General features: G+C 32.7%; 1 protein-coding gene across 1 annotated transcript; it reads left to right on the forward strand.

Moving 5' to 3' along the window:
* The first annotated feature begins 19,444 nt into the window (after nt 1-19,444).
* On the forward strand, nt 19,445-23,688 carry LOC141678507 (protein disulfide isomerase pTAC5, chloroplastic). Its single transcript, XM_074484851.1, has 6 exons — nt 19,445-20,203; nt 21,493-21,588; nt 21,703-21,840; nt 22,378-22,621; nt 23,171-23,208; nt 23,300-23,688. The coding sequence occupies exons 1-6, from the start codon at nt 19,625-19,627 to the stop codon at nt 23,393-23,395; spliced, it is 1,191 nt and encodes a 396-aa protein (XP_074340952.1). The 5' UTR covers nt 19,445-19,624; the 3' UTR covers nt 23,396-23,688.
* Nucleotides 23,689-23,696: the final 8 nt, after the last annotated feature.

The following is a 23,696-nucleotide window of genomic DNA, read 5'->3' on the forward strand; positions in this document are numbered from 1 at the left end:
AAGAAAATTTTCAATAAAGCTGGTATGTTGCAGTGTAAAACAGCAAAAATTCCGATGCACCCCAAAGAAATCATTAACAAAGATGAAGAAGGGATAGCAGTAGATCCTACGGAATTCAAGAGTATGATAGGAGGATTGAGATACTTGGTGCACACCAGACCTGATTTGGCGTATTCTGTGGGCATTTTAAGTAGATTCATGGACAGACCCACACAGTTGCATCAAGGTGCTGTAAAACGCATACTCCGGTACGTGAAGGGAACGATTGATTTTGGTCTGGTGTACTCACAGGACAGTGACAATGAAGTACTGATTGGATATTCCGACAGTGATTTGGCTGGCAACATAGAGGACAGGAAGAGTACCGGAGGCATGGTGTTCTACCTCAACAAGAGTTTGATAACCTGGACATCTCAGAAACAAAAATGTGTCGCACTTTCTTCATGCGAAGCTGAGTTCATGGCAGCCACAGCTGCCGCTTGCCAAGCTGTTTGGTTAAGGAAATTATTAGCTCAGATTACCGAGTATGACATTGGCCCAGTCACTCTGTTCATTGATAACAAGTCCGCAATCGACTTGGCTAAGAATCCGGTGTTTCATGGGAGAAGCAAGCATATAGACATCCGGTATCACTTCATACGCGAATGTGTAGAGAACGGAGAAATCATTGTAAAACATGTACGCTCTGAAGAACAACGTGCAGACTTCCTCACCAAAGCTCTTGCAGCTGTCAAATTCAAAATCATGAGAAATTTGCTTGGAGTGGTGAAGTGCATTTAGACAAGTTTAGATTAAGGGGGAGTTTGTTGGGTTTATTAATCTAAACTTGGTATAATTCCCTTGAATCATGGATGTTATTGGATATGGTATGGTGTTACAATCCCTGGTTCATGGCAACTGATGGATATGCTTGGAGGATTTGTAGGAGTATTAGGAGAATAAAACTCTCGTTTATTTAGGCTTATCATTTGGCTTTAGTTATTTAGTTTATTGCTTTCCTGCTTTCAGGGGATATCTCATATCTCTTTTCCTTTATATTGTAATCGATTCTCATAATAATAATGTGGTGGTTCAGAGTTATCTTTGTTCTTCTCCTAGTTCAAACACATTGCAGGTTGTATTATACCAATAATTTCTGGTTCCACCTGGTCATCATCGTATATCAAGTTCAATATAACATTTTAGCCTGGATGATCTTAATATAGTTAACTGAGCAAAGGACCTCTTCACAGGTAGAGGATGTGCAAAATGAACCGATAAGGCCAAATATATAAGTAAATTGTACCTCTGGGCATTGTAATTTGTAATATACATGAGTAAGCAACTATAATTTTGATACTTATTTGTGTATTTTTGCAGGATATTAATCACCAAATTCCTAAGAATTATAATGAAAATCACAGTTATAAGACAATGTGCATGCCTTGTCATTTCTAAAGCGCATCAAAATCAATGAAAATTCAAGTACTAAAAAGTGCTACCTTTATCAATTAGGAAAAACTAGAAAATATACAAAGACCTGCATATAAAGAATCATGTAAATGGTTTGAATTGCTAGTTTCACGTAAAAATTATATATCAATCTTGGTTTGTAACATAGAATATCAAATATACATTATTATTAACTATAATTATACTTGGTGTTGATGGGATAATGAGTTTTATTTTTCAAGAACCTAAAGTATTATGATCAGAAGTTTCTTGAACTTGTATCATTACCGGGTATGGGAGTAAACTTTTATATTTAATATATTTAATTAACCAAATTGCAGGGTTATGAGATATATAATGAAAACAATATAATATGTGAGATTACCACAGATCGAAAGGAAACAGAAAATGTACAGGAGGAGGGGATACGGAATTGATGAGTATTAATGTTTATCGATTATTTTTTCATTTTTCAACATCTAATTTGGTATATATATAAAAAAAATATATATATAATTGTGTGTTATGAGTATTGTTTATTGATATTTTTTTCATTTTTCAACATTTAATTTAGTGTATATATATATAAGGGAATGATCAAATAAAAACTAAAATAAAAAAAAAGAAACTAGAATCTAATCTAAGCCATTAGATCAATTAATCTAATGGTCCCCTAAAAGCACACATCCAACTAATCTGCACTTTTCCACACACAATTTCAGCTTATCCCCTTTGTTTTTAATTTGATTTTTCCCGTCAAACGATAATTTTTTTCTAAATCCGACTTCCCTATATTTTTTTCCATCGATTTACATACCATATTTATTATATTTTGAAGTAATTTTAAAAAAATAATTATCTGATTTCTAATTTCTATTCTAATATTTGTTTTTAGTAGAGTAGCATTTTCTATGAAGACCATATTTTTATCGGAGACCTAGTAGACTACCTATATTTTGCAATCAAAATACTATAAATATATTATTTTGTGAATTATGTTCCACGAATATCACTAATTCATTAAAATCATTGAAGATTATTTAAGTATAATGTGAATGTTTTGTAATTTGAACAAATGTACAGCAAACTAAACATGTTTTTTTTTGCTAAATTGATTTTATAGATAGAGAAATAGAATAAACAAGAGGAGTGGAACACCCTAAGATATATGAAACGCCATAGACAGGACTGTTATAACCAATCTAAAGAAGATTGGAGATTAAAAGCAAAAAGAGGAAAAATATAAGCTACTACAAACTGAGAAAAACAGAAGTATCCAAGTATGGCCTAACACAAACAATGGACTGGTACCATTTAGAGGAAATAAGTCTTGCTTTAATATCAATAATAATGCCTTTAAGAAGCTTGCATGGGCCAAAGACACATTTCCCATGTGCGCGGGCATTTCGTTCTCTCCAAATGTGGTAGCAATAGACCTGGGCAAAACACAGAGCCAAGGTTCTTCGCGCCTGGTCATCCATAGCAGTGAGGCTCACCAAAAAGTTCACCCAAGTGTCACAACTGACTGAGATATCAAGGGTTGAGAATAATCGGTCTAGCACCCATCTGCTGTAGGAACAATGCATGAACAGATGTGTAGTGGTTTCCCTTCCGAGAATGCATAAGTAGCATTGCTGGGTAGTAATTATGTCAAATCTGTTCAGTCTTCTTAGAGTACTCAAACGGCCCCAACAAGTTAGCCATTGATGGTGTGCGTATCTCTGGATGCAAATTTTATTCCACACTACTTTATGCCAAACAGGGGTAACTCCATGGTTACGAATGGAGTTCCAGATATGCCAGGTTTTGATTTTTGCACAGTCAAAACCATCCCATAACATGTGGTCCCTTCCTTGCGAGGAAATTTGAGAAAAATGACGTCCCTCCATCCAGGTGTCAAGAACAGGGTCCCTGTGATGTGTTCTAGGGTTAATGTTAGGTAAACACCAAGTGCCAAAAGAAATGATTGAAGCCACCGTAGCATTGGCTGTGAGCATGCACTGGCTAATGATTGGAGAGGAATTTGATTTTGTTAAACAACAGTTGTGCCACCAAGGTTCAAACCACAGAGAAATTGAGTCCCCTTCCACAATGTGATAAGATATGAACTGTAAAGCTTTGTATCGCAGTCTCAAAACCTTTTTTCATATCTAAGAGCAATCTGTGGGGATTTCTAAAATCCAGAAGTGCTTATTCTTTAGAACAGTTTTGTTAACCCATGTTGCCCAAAGGGTCCTAGATTTTGTAATGTTCTACATTCAAAATTATGAATACAAGAATAATATTTGTAGAACATGTAATTCGCAAAATAATACACTTTGCAAGTTTTTATGCAAAGTTCTAGTTGCAGAACATAAGTGGTTACAAGGTATCCAATAAAAATAATGTGATCTCAAACAAAGTTCGTATTTGAATGAATATATAGAATGATTATATTTGAATATTGTTGTGATAAGCTGCCTCCAATCCCGATCAAAAGCTTAGGTTGTGCTAAAAACCAACCAGTTACTCCAATGTAGTATACATTTCGTAAGCTTAAGGAAAAGAAAAGAAAAGGAAGTGGATAAATTAAAAAAATAGTTTTCATTAATAAGTAATAAATCAATAAGCTTCAAAGTAATAAATTGATGGTTAGGGTACAAAGTTAGAAATAGCTTCTTTTTTTTTACTAATATTATACATGCTGATAAATCTCTCTCATAGAAAATCTCACTTAATATGATTCTCTTTAATATGACCACTTGTATGGTCAATTGAAAGCTGTAGTGCTAAAAAATGAGGAAAGATCCTTGCAAAACACATAAAAAGAATCATGTAAGCCACACTCTTAGTTGTAGCTTCATGTAAAAGATACTAATCTTGATTGTTATGTATTAATGTAGGCTTATTTTTCATGCACTTTACTATCAAACATATACATGACTATTGATTATAGTTGTTGATTTGGCAGTATAAAAATATATAGATTATTTATTATAGGACTAAAACATTATTATTAAATATGGTTTTGAGGTTTTGGAGTAAACTTTTATATATATTTTGTTGGACAAACTTTGTATTTTAGACTAAGTTGTGAATCATTTTGAGACTCTATATGAGTGAGACACATTATGTGTTAGTGGTGTGTATTTATTGGAACGTATTCTTCTCTTCGAGGGGATTCCAACCCATATTAACACGCTCAAAATGAGTAAAAGGTGAATGAGAACTGATGTTCCAAAGTTTTACCTTTTAATATGAAAAGTGGTTTTGTACCACATCGAGAGTAGCACAAACCTATTCCTTAGTTTTTCTTATAAATACCATGTACCACATCGAAAAGAAAAACAAGTCCTTTCAAGCCTCTCTTTATAAATAGAGTCTTAGGGCACCAGTTTTATTAAGTCAAGAAAATAAGAGTCATCTCTTTCATTCTTGGTCTCTTTAGTCTTAAATTTTTTCAATATTCCGGTGATAGTTCTCGGGCTCAGTTCAAGTTCGCTGAGAGTATATTCGATCTATCGATTATACTAGTATCTCGTTTTATCCTGGGAAGCAGGTCGCTAAACACGGATGGTGCGGGGCGAAACTGCTTTAAGGAGACAGTTTTCTGGACTCGAGATTAAATCCAATCTCTGTTTGTTTTCTCAAACCCTTCTCCTAATTTAATTATTAATTCTTATATGCTTATGTGATTTAAGAATTAGCAATGTTCTTATGAATTAGTTATATATTCAATATATATATAATAATGTCTTTATCGTACAAGATTGACAACAATCTTAAAGCAGTTTCCTTCAATTTTCATATTTTCTTGTGAGTAGACGCAAAAGTCAATTTGATTGTTTAAATTGGATTTATTTATGGGTATATGATTGGCCATTATTTGCCTCATTAATTAAATTAAATTTAGTGCGTTAATTTCTTTGATCACTTGTTGTCATGTGCTTGAAATTAATATAAATTTGATTTTAAGTGGTGCTTTGTTTAAGCATAACAGGTAGAGGTAATAGTAAGCACAAAGTTGTTGGATAATTGGTTTCTTATAAGGCTATGACATCTCTCTCGGGTTGATCATTATAAATTGGTAGATTAAACCCAAATTTATAATTCGTCCATGTTTTCGCTATTAATGGATAGCTTATTATGTTTTGTTAACATGGTGATTGATTTTTTAATTCTGAATTGATTTTGGAGTTATTAGTACACTGATACAAGAATCGTATATGCTATAGTTTACATGCGTGTTTGCAAGTTCATAACATGATATTGCTATGCAATTAAATGATATGGCTACATAAATGTGACCCTTCATGATGGAACTTGATTATTTGGTGATTAATTTTTAAATCATTGTTGAGTGATGATAAGGCATCAATTATTATTGTTTAATCTTTAATAATGGAGTTATATCACAAACTTGTAATACTGGATAGAATGCAGTAACATATTTGTTGTTAAATAATGTGACGAGGTGAGCAGCTGAAGTGAACCAGATTTACAATTGCTCAGGATTCTCCACATTAAAAAACCTAATGGGCCTGGAGTACAGGTTATGGGTCGGCACATAAATTATATTTTTCTGGTTGGATTTTTCCTCCAGTTAAATAGTAATTTTACGTGTTGGTGTCGGTCTGCTGCGGCAGTGACACACGAGCCTATTATAGTGATCCATATAATACTTAATACGGCGAATATTGATCTCAGTAGTTATGCTGAACTTCGGAGAGAATCCGAAAAGTTGTTAACCCTAACGCATCAGTTGATCAAGGATCACTGAATATGGGGTTATTGAAGATTTATGTTCTTCCTTGGGCCATTTATGGTTGTACCAGTAGGTGAGCCAGAAAAGTAGGTTCGTGTGAACCATGTAAATATTTTAGAGAAATTCGGTAATTGAATTTTTAATGATAAGAACCACGGGAAGTTCTGTAAACATGATATTAAAATCTTATAGGTTTTAATGAATGACGTAAAACCTGCTCAGATGAGAGGTAGTGACACGATACGTGTTTACTGTCTGGTTTGATAGTAAAACATTTACCACTCGTACTCGTAGTCGAGTCAATATTGAAGCTAAATAGAGAGATGTGTGCTCTATAAACTCAAGGGTAAATCCAACTTAATATAGATAATTAAGATGGTAGTGAATAAATTTGATGATGAATAATCACCGGGCAAATTCTGTTTGCAACGTGAATATTCATGAGGTCGTTGCACCTTACTCGCATTAAATAAATGGAGTAGATGCAGGCTTGAGTTGCGCTCTGAGAGAGATGCAAAACGATTGTGATCAGCTCAGACTATCACTGAATTTGAGGATATTAGTTACGAAGGGCTAATCGTTCCTTAAACATGATACCACAGAAGGAAATAATTAAATTTCCTATTAGTTTTGGAATATTTTCTGACATTTTGTAAAATATTAAAATTGTAGGGGTATCTAAAATAGAAAATTATTGAATTTTCTATGAATAGTGGAATGTAATGAAACATTCTTGAAAATAATTGAAATGTGGGGGTATCTCGAAACTTGATACCAATACCTCTGTTGGTAGCATGAGATCCAAAATCAATTGAGATATTTTGGATGGATACATAGACAATGGTTGAGTCTAATAATATCCGATATATGAATCTAATTTTTGAGATTCGTAAGAATACTATTACAGAGTTTAGGAATGCTTATGCGATAAGCTAGTAGATCCTAGTAGATCTGTAATTAAAAGTCATCTAAATGAACTTACGAGTTATTGGATGAATGTGAGGATGAACCTGCAGAGAGCAAAAGACTTGGATAATTGCTAGTCCCGAATGTCTTGATAATTTGCTTGAAGGTGAACTCGTAAATTTAATAGAAGCAATGCGCTTCTCGTATAATTTCTTGATAAGTGAATATATCAAGAGAAAATTTGACTATTACTGAGAGTCAATAAATCAAGATTTTCTAGCACGTGTACTAGAAAATGGATTGTGCATGTTCTCTCTATGTCCTTTGTGGGGGAAAGGATGTTAAGAAATAGAGAGAGTGGTTCTGTTTGACAGAATCTTGTTTAAAAAATATATAGATCTTCTTACGAGATAGAAGCATTAGGACCCAAATGAATTTTTAAATTGGGAAAATATATCTGGGTCTGAAGGAAGTATAAGGTCAGACTGATACAAAAAATATTACAATCGAAAGTGATGACCTTATATAATTTATGAAATATTCTCGAGTTTTGAGAATAAGGTTCATTAAGATGATACTAAAATTATCGTATTGTGAAATTTAAAAGTGCATCAATGAACATTGAGATGGTCTTTCTAAATAGATATTTGGAGAAATATCTATTTACGTGAACCCGAGGGTTGCTCTAGATAAATCAAGAGTAGAAAATCTGTATTTTCGGTGATCATGTTGAGTGAAACAACATTGACACGAAATAATGGCATATTAAATTTGATATTGCTATGATAAGCAATGGCTTCAAATAAATGACATGGTTGCCATTTTGAGGACGCTCAAAATTGGTTGCTATGTGAATAAGGATTACCAGTTTAAGGACGATTAAACTCGGTAATGATGCAAACTGAAATTGCTGGTTTTTGGGACGCTAAAAGCTGGTAATATCAATAACAAGTGAAGCCTTAAGTAATAACTAGTAAAGTTATTTCATAAATGTGAAATATGTCAATATGAGATGTCAAACTGATTCAAAATCAGAGAATTGACAAGTGTGCATGTGTTATTTACACATGATATGCAAGTCATAATTAATTGCATGTGAGTGATCTGATCATTACGAGAAGTAATGACAAGAGGATCATCTCTGAAAATCTTGATGAGATTGAAAAGTTTTAATTTGAAGATTACAATCTTCGTGACTTTAAAAGTTTTAGATGATACATGTCACATGTTGGTGATGTGAATTTTGAAGAGATCAACGAAGCTAAAGTTGTCATAACTGGAATGGATTTATATTTATCCAAGCGTAGATGAACAAGGATCTCTCAAGAAGGATTGCAAGTCTGTTGTACTTTTTAAAATTGTACAAAATTAGACATAGGCTACACAGTTGGTAAACTGGGTAGATGCACGAGTACAATGGAAATTGGTCACTTGGAAGTGATTGCAATGAGATTTAAGGTGTATGATATGTGCTCGTGAGCTTGGACTGCAATACGAAAGATATCTAATTGTGCTATGTGAATATAGTATGTAAATTAGATATTTGACTTTAAGAACTTAAAAGTCATTCGAGAATACATTTCACACTTAGCATCGTGTCATGGAAATCCTAAACTTAGCTCGATTCATGATGGAATACGAGTCTGGTGCATAAAATAAATGCAGTTAAAAGGCTGAGTAGCCACTTTGTAAGGATATTCCTAAATGACAAGGAAAACGTGTCTTCAATATGCATATATCGTGTAATCAATATGCAAATTGGGAGATCACATTATTGTGTATGAAATGGTATGTCTCACATCTATGATGAGGACATAATACCATTAAACAACTATTCTCAACGAAAATTATCATGATTGACTATGTAAAGTCAAATGATAATGTTTGGATCCACTAACCAGATGGTTAAACTGAGCGAATCTGTTTAAGACAAGAGAATCTAGTTAGACCGAGAGATAGTTGTCAAATCATCGAGAGGAATGAGCCTTGCCTATTGCTTAACGGCGTCATGGTGGACACCCAACCTTGCTGACTGGAGATCCCAAGAACTTGGTTCAATGGGACAACTAAATCATGATGACCAAATCACTGTGGGGGTAACCCCTGGCCTATTTCTATGATGATGAAACAGTGAGACTCGTAGGGTACGAGGTTAAGCTTTATGCTTTTAATGATCTTTGACGAATACAAGGATTTCAAGTTTGAATACATAATATTCGGTTGGGTAAATGCGGGTTACTCTATAAGATAAAGATCACCTATGTAAGAGAGAAGTATGGCCGCTTCAAAGGAGAATTGCGAGGCACAATTCTTTAGAAACTCTTGCAGAACCAGGACGATGTTCCAGGGCCAAAATGGACATAATCATGAGAACTGAATGAGTCAGGAAAGATATAGTGATGAGTATGTCATCGTTTACACAAACGGTCGAACAGTTCAAGGACATCGCGTCATACTGTCTACCAGTAAAGTCGATATACTTATTCGAGCGAAGGTTCAAGGAGCATTCTCTACCTATCGTATGCTATATCTGACCGCCGGAACTATCACCAAGTCAAGCTCCGCGTCTGTCTGTCTATGTGGTGTCTATGTGGTGCGTGCTACTGGACCATCAATCTCATTTGTGGGGGATTGTTGGACAAACTTTGTATTTTAGACTAAGTTGTGAATCATTTTGAGACTCTATATGAGTGAGACACATTATATGTTAGTGGTGTGTATTTATTGGAACGTATTCTTCTCTTCGAGGGGATTCCAACCCATATTAACACGCTCAAAATGAGTAAAAGGTGAATGAGAACTGATGTTCCAAAGTTTTACCTTTTAATATGAAAAGTGGTTTTGTACCACATCGAGAGTAGCACAAACCTATTCCTTAGTTTTTCTTATAAATACCATGTACCACATCGAAAAGAAAAACAAGTCCTTTCAAGCCTCTCTTTATAAATAGAGTCTTAGGGCACCAGTTTTATTAAGTCAAGAAAATAAGAGTCATCTCTTTCATTCTTGGTCTCTTTAGTCTTAAATTTTTTCAATATTCCGGTGATAGTTCTCGGGCTCAGTTCAAGTTCGCTGAGAGTATATTCGATCTATCGATTATACTAGTATCTCGTTTTATCCTGGGAAGCAGGTCGCTAAACACGGATGGTGCGGGGCGAAACTGCTTTAAGGAGACAGTTTTCTGGACTCGAGATTAAATCCAATCTCTGTTTGTTTTCTCAAACCCTTCTCCTAATTTAATTATTAATTCTTATATGCTTATGTGATTTAAGAATTAGCAATGTTCTTATGAATTAGTTATATATTCAATATATATATAATAATGTCTTTATCGTACAAGATTGACAACATATTTAAATAACTGTTATGGTTTTAAGTTCACATTATAGATAGTTAGGTTGAGATGTATAAAGCTTTCCACAAAAATGAAGTCTAGGGTTCAACCGCTAATGTTTGAACTTAAGGGATAAAAAGTTAGGAGTTACTTTAAGCGTAATATATTTTAAGAACAAATGTAGGAAGAAAGATACGACATTGGACATGCAATCTATATTATAAAGTTCATGTAAAACTTTGTAGGGTGTTTAATTTTGTTGTAGACTAGTAAACCTTTAAGAAAAAATTAAATAAGAAAAGTGTAATCTTCACCATAGTATAAAATACACATGATTATTATTTTCATTATGAAAATAGGATATTTTAAATTATATCTCCAATAAATATGATCATCTAATATATTATGAAACTGCCTCATCAAGACTATTGGATTCAAAGGAAAAAATATAAATAATCTCTTAACATTATTCTTCTTATTAATAAACTAATTACTTAGTATGGAGGAAAAACTTGAATATTTAAGTTTTTAAATTAGTTTGTTTGCAAGGGATATGAAGTGATAATATAAAATTTAAATTGGTGTTTGTACATTAGCTTCTCGTATTCCTCCTCCAAAAAGTGGAGTTCTGGAAGCTCTAGTTCAGAAGAGATGGATATTGTGAAGAATTGCTATACAGAAATGTGACATGCTTTTGAAGCAAAATTGAGTTGGACAAGGCGATGAGAACTTGACTTGAAAGCAATTTTAATAGTGTTAAACTATATAACTATTTAATTTTGTGGTCACTTGATATGATCTATTTAAAAAAAGAATTCTTTAACTGTTTTTATATTTAATGGTCAGACCAAACCTTGTTATTATTTGTTTATTCAGTATCCATCGTTATGCACACTATAACAAGACTTCATCTTCTTTGGTTAGGGTGTTGCCATTATTTTTTTAAATTTTTTTAAAAGTAAAAATTATTGTTAGTCCATAAGTACAAATATATTTTGTAAAATTTCCATAGTTTTTGGGTTTGACGAGAATGTTCACCTATTTGATAATTGCAATATTTCATGTTTACTTGATTATTTGAATGATTGTATAAGCACACGATTTAATTCTATACATCATGCTTGATTATATTAAATTATTCACACCTTAATATATGTCATGCTTGACTACTGATGCTATTGTTTATGAAATATGTTTGTTGCATATAAGTTAGGTTTGGGGTGTTGAATAAATGGACGAACCTAAAGAGCCATGTACTGACAAATCTATAATCCTATTAGATAAAGGAGTCTGCAACGAACATCAGAAGTAATTTAAACTCTAGTACTTAAGAATAAACAGTTATCAATTAAGAAAAATGAGGAAAATACAATCACATGTATTTAAAGAATCATGTAAATTGTATACTTGTATTGCTAGTTTCATGCAAAATTTACCGGGTCTTGTCTTTAATGTATTAATGTAGCTTGATGTCCTTGCAAAAACAAAACATACATTATTGTTAGTGATAATTATATTTGGTGTTAGTGGGAATTATGAGTTTATTTTTCTTTTACAATTCAAAATATTATCATAAAATGTTTCTTGCACTTGTATTATTATGAGTTATTGGAGTAAACTTTCAAATTTAGTTAACAACTCTACACAGTTACGTAATTGTGAAGAATTAGAAATTACATAATTAAAAAATTTTAAATATTTTAAAAAAGACAGTTAAAAAAAATTAGACCCTAATATAAGAACCTGTTGCTTGCCCAAGTATAAAGAGTCAGTTAACCACAAGAAGGGCCAAAATACATTAGATAGTGATTTGGAGTGAGTGGTGGGAAAATACGAAGAACAATGTGGTGTATATCCTATTGTTTATCTATTATTTTGTAATTTTTAACCCTCGCGTATATTTAGTATTAAATATTGTGGTTGTATTTAGCAAAAAAAAAATTGCGGTTGCATTTATTTCCGATTTGCATGCAGTGAATCTCTTAATTGCAAATATTTCATTGTCATTGGAGTTGGTCGTATCATAAAAATAAAATGTTTATCTATTAAAATTTGTTAAGCAAATAATTCTTATATAGATGTAATATAAATATTTAAAATATAAAGATTCCAAGTATTACATGTAGAGTGTGACTCTAACAACTATTGTGATGGATGTGGAGTACTTAAATATTCATCATTAACCTTTAAATATTGTTCACTTTTAAACTTACAATAACAATCCTTGACATCCCTAAAAAGGATTCTTGCTAAAAAAAGAAAAAACTTGCAAAAAATATCAGTTTAGATGTCAAAGTACAAATAAATATTTTATATATTATATTCAAAATTTGCGAGGACGAGAATATCAACTTAATTTATTATTACAATAACATTTCATATAGTTATTCAAATATTTGTTTAAGCACGATCATTTATTTATGTGATAGTCGAGTAATTATATTTGAATGCTCCTAAGGTGCACTTATTATATACTTACATATATGTAACAAGATTTCTCTTAAATATAAAATATATTATTTTCGAGTTGAACATTATATGTGTGTGTCATATAAGTAACTGATTATATACGAATGCGCTACTCATCAGCTACACTAATTAAACATTTACCATAATATGCTAACCGGTAAAAAACCAAAATACCCATCATTTGGGGGTCTGATACCCAAAATACCCACATACGGGAAAACTGCCCATAATACCCACCGAATGCGCATTCATATCATGCGTACCCTTTTTTTAAAAAAAATTACAAAAGATACGCATGTCAACTGCGCATAATACCCACTGAATGCCCATTCATATCATGCGTACCCCTTTTTTAAAAAAAATTACAAAGGATACGCATGTACGTTAAGGCCCCTAGGGTCACGTGCCCCCACTTTTATTAAAAAAAAAATAGTTTTCATGTAGGACGCACAACTCACACAACACCAGCATACAAAAACTTACCCTTGTGCCCTTAGTTTCTAGTTATAAGTTATAAGTTTGTAAGTTGAACCCATGAAGTACCAGCAATTAACCATTTACATGGATAGCAAATGAATACATGCTAACATTGATTAACATTGATGGAAATCTAACTTCTTAAATCAAATATGTGTTGTTTGTAAATATTATGGCTAAATATTACAAAATTTAAAAAAATTACATTTAATTTTATAATTAATTTAAAAATTATAACCAGATATTTGTACGGTGCCCCGGGAGGTAAACCTTCTGGATCTGCCACTAGCTACAGTAAACAGTGGATACGCATGTCAGCCCTTTGTAAATTTTCAAAAACATAGGATACGCATGATACGAATGCGCATTCAGTCGGTAAAAATGGCAACTTTCCCGCATGTGGATATTTTAGGCACTTGAAACTGCAAAATAGTGTATTTTGAGCATTTTTTTCTATGCTAACACGTGCGTAAATAGATTTGTCTTTAAACATAGAATACATTCTTTTCGAGATGAACGAAATACGTACGTGTTACATGTGTAATACAACTAAGTGATGTTGTTATATTTTGGTACTAATTCTTACGGGATTACAAAGTGTGTGACTACAGTTTGCCTTTTGTATTTCTGAGCATAATAGTCCATCGAAAACTTTAGTTTTAAAGAATAAACAGTTATCAAATCAGCAACGTGTAATTTTGAAAAATATTTAAGGAAAGATCCTGATAAAAATGTTAAAAAAATCGTGTATATTTTATTAAAAGCAATATTAGTTATCCGGAAAAAATCCCAAAAATATTTTCCAAATGACACGTGTCATTATCTTATTCGTAAAATTTATATTAATCCATTTCATTAATGAGGAAACAACTACCGTAATATCACTACAACCCTGTATTTGGGAATATTTTTTAATTTAGCATTTCTCATGTATTAATGCAGGTAATGGCACGTATTAGCTAATATCCTTTGTTATTGTTGTTGTTGATATTGTTGTTGTAATCTTGTCCAAAATATTGGACCAAACAATTCAAATTTATTTATTTGAATTGGGTCCAATAATTCTGATCGATCAACCGGGCTCAATTTTCAATCAACCAATTATCTAGTTTTTAATATATTAAATTTGGTAAATAGCATAAATATATTTGAATACTTTACCACACTATATTTGAAAGCGTGATTTTTGGCTTGCTAATTATAATTAAATGTTTTTTGATAAATAAAATAAAAAAATATACACATATCAACATTATTATTATTTGCTGATAAGTATCACTAGAATTTGAATTTTCTTATATTGGAGCGATCATGCTGTGAAAACTTTGCGGCTAAAAAGTAAAGAGTTAAATAGCAACTTCTGAAGCTTGCAAAAAAAGGGTAGAAAGGTACAAGAGTCATGGAAATTGCATGTAAAACTTATAGTAGTTATTAATGAAAGTTTAGTTTTCACGCACAGAATATACTTGATTATTGACTATTTATATTTGGTATCAACAGAGATTATGAATGTAAATTTACTATATAAATAAACAGTGTTTATAAGTGTTGCTATTTTATATCATTGTGATGTATTGGAGCAAACTGTTAAATATTTCAGTACTCCCTTGGAGCTCAAATGAAGTCAAGCACCCTGCGCCAAAGTCAATATATTAAAGAATATCATTATTTAATCAAATAAAAAATAATCTCATATCATTCAATAAAGGAAAATTAGTTATAGGATGTTAGTATGAAGTTAGAGAGAGTATTATTCGATAAATTAACAAAAAATAATCTTATATCTTTCTTAAACCTATCTTGTAGCTTTCAAAATAAGAACACATTATGTAGATTTGTGGATAGCTTGTTATCAGTAACATTTCGCCTGTAATCAGTAATGAATTTGCAGATGAAATGTTTGATCTGTTCTTGTTTACTCTGTTCTTGTTGCTATGAATTTTAGTTTGTTTTCATGTATTTCGGACTTGTAAAATGGTATCAAAGCTTTTGGAGACGATTCTGACTATTTTTCAACTTGCGATCAAAAATTGAACGTTGTTCTTCATTATCTGTATCATATTCTTAATTGACCTTATCTTTCTGATCATTTTCTTGATGTTTTCATTTTATTCAGATGTTTTGCAAAGCTTTTGTTGTAATTGATTGATTGACGAAGTGTTGCTGATCGTTTCCAATAGATTTGATATTTTTTGTTGAAATTGATTATTTTACAAAGTGTTGCTGATTGAAATTGAGTAGATCTGTACAATTTTGTTTGGATATTATGGCTTCTACATCGACTCTTATAAAATAATCAAACTGATCCTTCACAAGATCATTCTTCGCACTTTTATCTACATCTGATAATTCAGGCATGAAGTTAATTTGGATAAAGTTTGATGGAACAGGCTAAAATGATTTGTTAAAGTTTTATTCCAAGTTAGGGTATATGTTTTTTAGTGCCGTTCTTAATTTAAAGTTTTATTCCAAGTTAGGGTATATGTTTTTTAGTGCCGTTCTTAATTTATTAGGTCTTGAGTTGTTACAGTTCCGTTTAAGTTAAAGTGTTTTTTATATACTGCTGGTTTTACTTGATGTATTAGTTGGTGAGTTTTGTCTGTTTTTAATGTGATTAAACGAACAATGAGGTTAATTAAAATTTTAAGTCAAGAAATCATAATGAATTTGGCGTAAAAGGACAGAGAACGTGTAGATGGAGAGATTTTAACTTTGGATTAGAAGTGTTAGAAGCTTAATATATCTTGTCTTGGACTGGATGATATGGGATTTGTTAAATTATGTTAATATATAACATCGAATCCCACAACCGAATGCGTATCGGAATCCAACAACCCCCTATAAGTCAGTTCGTTAGTGATTTGCTACACATTAGTTGTTGACTTGTATCTATAAAGGTCGAACATTCTTATTTTTATCGATGTGGGAGGTTATAAACACCCCCTTTTATAGGACGTTAATCTCACAAACACACACATACAAAACTTGTATAGCGGCCGGGCAAAACTCTGATACCATTTATAACATCCAAACCCACAACCGATGCTTACTGGGACCCAACAATCCACCAATATCAGTCCGAAAATTATATCTATAAAGATTCCAAACACTCTTGTTTTTATCAATGTGGGATGTTATAATTAATTACATAGTACAGTGATGAGCCGATGAGAGAATAAGTGAAAGAGTCTTGCTGCATATGCAGAAGAATAAACTGTTGTAACCTCTTATCTTTGAAATGCAGAAGAGCAGCAAAGTAGGGAACCATGAGAGTTGAGACTATCCTTGAATCTACTCATTGTCATGCATAGTCTGAATAAAGAATCAATGTTTCTTAATGACATCTAACATTTTATTATATTGAATGAAATACTAAAAAGTCTCTAATTAATAACTGTATATGAAAAAACAGAATTTGAACTCATGCAATTGTAGTTTTATGAAAAAAGGAGGAAATATACAACATACATGCAAATTGAATTGGCCACGCTATGCAGCTTCGGTACTGTTTACGGTAATCGATTGACTACTAATTTACGTCTAATCTATAATATCAAACATAATTATGAGTGATCTCGTTGGATTCGTATTTATCAGTACTTTAATATAGTGAAATTTTTATATTTAATACTAATACGAATTTAAAGATATTAACAATCAAAAGTGTGCATTGGCAAACGTGTACAACACAAATAGGAAATGTTTTTAGGGACGGATGGAGTATTTGATATCAACAAAGATTATGAAATAGAAGTAACAATGATTATTTGTGTTTCTCATATCTATATTATCATGAAATATTGGAGCAAACTTTATTAGTTAATAAAATAACTTCGCAATAGATGTAAAGGAAAATCATGAAAAATGTTTTAAATTTATTTTTTATAAGTATAAAATAGCTATGGATTGATAGTTGAACAATTATACTATTTTTGTATTATTTTTGAATCAATATCTTTTAAGTGGCAGACTAATCTAAATAATAACAATATATTTTGAAAATAAAACTATACTATTCATAGTGTTTTATAAGTAATTAGGTATTAACTTAGTTTTCCTGACAAAAAAAGTATAAATCATTAATTTTAGCGTGAGAAATTATATATTCAAAAATTACATGCAAAGGTAAAAAAATATTTATATAAAATATTTATTACATGTAAAGGTAATAAAATATTTCATGTAAAAAATTAGGTACAACAACTTTAACAATATCATGTGTTAAATTTTCATTGGAATTAGGATTGTAATGCGATCGTAGGGCTCGCGAGCTGACTCAAACTCGTTTAATTGATCTTGGCTCGACTGATTTAGTTAAATGAGATCAAGTTCGATCAGACATTTCGATTCGTTTAATTAAACGCGTCAGCTCGACTCAACTTGTGAAATAAACGACCGAGTTCGTGTAGCACTTTAACCTCGATTTAGTGTAAAGTTAAACGAGATGGCTTGTCAGACTCATTAAAAACATCCTGTTAAGTCAAATGAGTCGGCTCGACTCAGATCGAGAAATTAAACAAATTGAATTCAGTTAAAAGTTTAGAGACGGTCGTTGAAACTTGCTCGCTTTAACCAAATTATAGCCCTAAATAGAATGGATCTCTTTGCATCCACACAAAGACACACCAATTAAAACATCAAATCTCATTTGTCATATAATTTTACTCCATTTTATACTCCCTCCGTCCCGTTGGATAGTTTACGTACATTGTTTGCACGTATTTCGAGATTTCAATAAAGTATAGTTTTATAATATTTTTTCTTAAAAAAAAAATTAAATAAAAGTTTAAACATGAAACTTTTTTTCAGAATTTTTTTAAAAAATATATATATTATGGAAGTATACTTTAATCGAGCATTGAAAAGCGTGCCAAAAAGTAACTTAAACAATCCAATGGGACGGAGGGAGTATGCCTTTTCCACCTTGCATAAAATTGGGTTTTATATCAAGTCGGCCACCCTATTCGTCAAAATATCTCACTTAGACCACCATTTCCCACGGCGACTCGTTTAAACCATTAAAAACTAATATATATCACGCCATTATCATTTTCTAAATAAATTAACAGAAAATGTTAAATTTTTTAAAATTTTCGTTAGTTCAAGCAGAAACAGTCAGAAGTGGTAAGCTGGTAGTCCACGTATGTTCCACGTTGGACTAACTATCAAATGACACAACACAAGTGAAAGAAATCCTAATAAATTAAACAAATAACCCGAATAAACAAATAAATTGACATATTGGCGTGTTAATTTGGGGCTAAACAAAAACCCTAAACAGCGGGTTCTTTCAATCGTCGCTATCAACCATCATTCAATCGTCAGTCGTATATATCTTCAATAAAATCTGGACACCAATTATCACTCTTTAACATCATTCGACAAGGTAATCATCAATCCTCTCTATACTATTTATTTGTGTTTTGTGTTATAGTATTATTTCATTCGATCGTATTGTGCGACTTATTTATTTTATTGTTATTTGTTAGTAATAAGTGAATATACGAATGTAAATACTTATACGTTGCTTTTACCTTGCTTTTACCAAAACTCCAGAAACGTCTTCCTGGATTTTTGGAAGTCCATGACGTAAATACTCGAGCATTCTACCATAAAAACAAAAAATCAAGTTATTATCAGACTTAACAACTGACGAGTTTGACAAAGCAGACATGGGGTTTACGATTATGAGTGAAGATGATGATAATATGAGAAGTAATTACAAAGTTATGCACAAATTGAAGAGAAGATTAAAATTTTTATCAAGAACCCTAATACATACAATGTGTTTGTATGTCTGCTATATATACAGGGGTCAAAGTAAAATCAGTCAAGCTAGCCATGTCAGCTGACACATCAGCATCATCGTTAACTTTTTTTTATTAATATAACGGCGTGATATATATTAGTTTTTTGATGGTTTAAATGAGTCGCCGTGGAAAATGGTGGTCTAAGTGAGATATTTTGACGAATGGGGCGGCCAACTTGATATAAAACCAGCATACTATTTAGCTCATTTTAGCAAAAAATTATCGGGCGTAAGTTAGTTTCCCGCCACATATATAACTATCTTCTCACTAACTCTGTGTGGTCTGTAAATTGAACTGAAACAAACATTTCTTACTCACTCCCAACCTTCACTTCTCTGTAAATCTCTCTCCCTCAATCTCTCTCTCCCTCTCTCTCAATCTATCTCTCCCTCTCTCTCAATCTCTCTCTCGTCTCTCTCTGTGAATCTCTCTCTCTCAATCTAATCTCTCTATATGGTTTCTTCATCTTTTCCTCTGTGTTTAAATCCTCCCTTCACTAACAAACCACACACTAACAGTATTTCACCATACACATACAAAACTTCATTTCAATCTCTCTCCAAATCCTACATTTGCTTCTCAATTTCCTCGAACAACTCGAGTTTCGAGAGAGAAGAATCGCGGTGGCTCCGCGAAGAGCAGCGGTGGTTACGGGAGGAGCAGAGGTGGATACGCGAAGAATCACGGTGGAGAAACGAGAGAAAGTACTTATTAGATGAAATTGAAACTTTAAAGAGCAAAATTGAGGAGTTGGAGAATGTAAGCGATCGGAATTTGAATGTTGGAGGAGTTTTGCAGGTTTTGAGGAATGAAGTTAGCCGAATTGCGGAGCGAGGATCGAGCGCAGTGCCTTTAGTTGTGGAGAGTTTGGATGAGGTGGATGTCGAGGCGGAGAGTGAGGTGGAGGAGGAGGTGGAAGTTAAGGAGGTAATTCGAGTTTTCGAGAAGGAAAAGGGGAGGGATGATGAGGTAAAGAAGAAGAGGATTATGTTGAGGAAAGGTTCGGAGGGAGATGATGTTCGAATTATGCAGGTTTGTTTCGTTTAAGTTATAGTTTGCATTTTTTACTACTAATTCATGCCTAATTTATTATGGATTGAGCTGTTAATGTTTCGTTTATGTTACCGTGCTTTTTATTTAGGGAAATGTTATGTACGGAGCAAATTGAGTTATCGTTTCCTCGTGGGTGCACGTGAAGCGTTCATTTCTAGTATAAATTGCTCCGGAAATGAAAAAAGTGCTCTGTAAATAACATTTCCCTTTATTTGGTACGGTGCTTTTGTATGTTTGTTAGATGATTGTACGAACAATGTGGTTAATTGAAAATTAATTCAAGAAATTATTAATGAATTTGGCGCAAAAGGACAGAGGAGAGAGGGAAGGTTTGTGTTTGTAGATGGAAGTTTGAAGATGAGTAGAAACTGGACATTGTATATTCTAGTTGTGTTGAATGAAGTTGTAAACTCTTTTTGTATGATACGAAAATGAAATGAATTCTAATTTTTATTCATTGTATGATAATGTGAGTCGATGATAAATGGATAATTTGGTTTTGATTTTTTGTTAAATAATTTCATAGATGGAGACATTTTAAGTTTGGATTAAAAATGTTGGAAGCTCAATGTATCTTGTCTTCTGCTGGATGATTTGGGTTTTGTCAAATTATGTTAATTACCTAGTACCGCGATGAGTCGATGAGAGAATACTTGAAAGAGTCTTACTACGTATGCAGAAGAATAAACTTTTTTAACCTCTGATCTTTCAAATGCATAAGAGGCTGTTCTTAGTCCAGAACTGAGCATAACACTGTTGTAACCTCTTATCTCTGTAATGCATAAGAGCCGCGAGTATGGAACCGTGAGAGTAGAGTTGTTGGAAAAATCAGTTATCCTTGAATCTACTCACTGTCATGCATAGTCTCAATATCGAATCATTGTTTCTTGATGACATCTAACAATTCAATATATTGAATGAAATACTAAAAAGTCTCTAATGAATAACTATTTACGGAAAAATAGGAGTCCAACTCATGTAATTGTCCACCAGTGATAAGTTTAGTAACCTGTAGAAATTTTGTTTATTCATCTATATTTGAATCATTTAAATTTGCAAAGTTTGTTTGAGGCATAGTATTCTTAGAAATTCACGTTAATTTTAATATGATCACCTGCAAGTGATTATACAAAAAAATTGTTATAAAGGTTTAGATGACATGAAATCGGTGAAATAGATGAAGTCTTGTCATTTCTTGCTGAGTGGTGGTATCTCTTTTCCTTCGCCCTGTCATTTGATTGCTCGGTACTTATTTATGCAATTTTTAGGAAGCATTGCAAAAGCTGGGATTTTATTGTGGAGAGGAAGACGAAGAATATTCCATGTTCTCAAGTGGGACTGAACGTGCCATAAAAACTTGGCAAGTATGTTATACTTTGACTAGGTTACCTAATAACAACAGTGATCTTATGGGATGGCTTGAACTTGTCTTATTTCATGGGTGACTTTTATCTTGTTTCTATGATCTTGCCTGACAGGCCTCGTTACGAATTCCTGAAGATGGGATCATGAGTCCAGAGCTTCTGGAAAAGTTATACGGAGAGCAGAAAAATGATGTTTCTGGAAGGACAGAGAAAGTAGATATAAAAAGACCTGATGTGGCCAATGTGCAGAAGGTTTGTGCTGGTTCCTTTGTTCTCGAGAAAGCATTTCGGTGTTTCCTATGTTATGTACCAGTCTTGACTGGATATTTTTGTTAAATGTTTACATTTCTGCTGAAGCTCATCAATATTTTGCATCCTTATAATCATATAGTGCATTATACCGTAAATATGTGAATTTTGATCTTGATGTTTTAGCATAAGTGTAATTTATAGGGTATGTCAGATTTTACATAGTATGTGTACTACATAAGTTTCCCCCTCCCCCAACCTCTTCCAGCAGTAATTGATAAGCAAATAAAACTAGAATATTGTGCCATTAGAGATATGTAATATTTGTTGATGTGGGCTGAATGTCGCCCAGTGCAAAGAAGTAGTAGCGTTTTTGTTTTCATTTTCTTGAAAAGTTCTTACAGTCATTGTCTACCTGCTCCTGGCCTTAAATGGAAAGCCAGCTCCTAAATTGTAGTGTAAAATATTTTGAGGAAAATATACTGTCCCTTCGATTAAGTGGTCTAGTGTTACAAAGTTATTATTATTTGTTCCAATCAGGCTTCAAATGGAGCAGCTGCAAGTCACACTACTGAAGTCCCGGGAATTCAGAAGACAGAGGCAAAAGAAAAAGGTGTTGCAGAATCCAAATTACCTCCCCCTAGTCGAGTCTTTCTTCTTGGAGAAAACCGGTGGGAAGATTCTTCACGTCTTATTGGCAGAAACAAGCAGGATGGAGGAAGTTTTAACACAAATACTACGAGATGCATATCTTGTCGCGGGGAGGGCCGGCTATTGTGCTCAGGTACGTTTTATTTCTTTAAACTCGCCTCCCAAATTACCAATATCTTAAAGATGCAAAGATTTCTTAAATGCATTTATTCTAAGTTCTTAAACCACTCTTTTTTTTATTCTGATGCTATATACTTTTACCTGATGCTGAAATGTTAAAAGATAGCCTTCAATTATATGATGAATAAAATTCCAGCATTCCTATTCCTTTAGGAAGCAAAATAATAGCTAAAGTGCATACCAGATAGTAATAATGTTTATTGTTTAGCAACATAAACTACATAATAGCTACTGCATAGCATTGATATCATAGTTGTTCTTGCAAGGCAGTACGTATCGATAAACCCCTTGATACAATGATGGATGATTCTAGACAATTTAGACATGATGTATTGGCGATTGCTCTAGATGTATAGAAGGTCCAATAATGCTTCTCTTAATAGGAAAAACAAATTGAAAACTTTGAATAAAAGTAAATAAGTAGAAACACTTAGTTTATCTGATTATTATCGATCATTCAATTATAGTATATGCAACTAACAGTCAGTTTTTTTGCTCGCAGAATGTGATGGCACTGGGGAGCCTAATATTGAGGAACAGGTTCGAGAACATAAGACATTTCGTTTAATACTATTGATTCCCTTCATCTCGACATGTTTTTACATTATGTATCATTTCCATTTTGAAGCAGTTTATGGAATGGGTAGATGAAGGAGCAAAGTGTCCATACTGTAATGGCGTTGGTTTTGAAATATGCGATGTATGCAACGGGAAAGTAGCAAGTTAGGTATTCATATCATCGAGATTTTCTGCAAGACTGGAACAGTGAAAAACTGTGCGAGGCACCACATCATCGGAGATGTACTACCAGTACCGCACGCTCATTTTTAGAGGTGATCAAACACAAGGAAGAAGCTCAATGAACGAAGAAGTTACAGAATACTTCATTTAACATGCATTTTGTGAAAGCTGTATAGGAATATGCAAATTAAGGGTGGGGTTCTTGAAATAGTGCTCTGTACGTTAATCATGGGCTCCCTAAAAAATTTCACTACCATTTTTAGATAAACTATTTCTCGCAACAGCGT

The sequence above is a fragment of the Apium graveolens genome, chromosome 8 (genome assembly GCF_009905375.1).
Source record: "Apium graveolens cultivar Ventura chromosome 8, ASM990537v1, whole genome shotgun sequence".
Lineage (NCBI taxonomy): Eukaryota > Viridiplantae > Streptophyta > Magnoliopsida > Apiales > Apiaceae > Apium > Apium graveolens.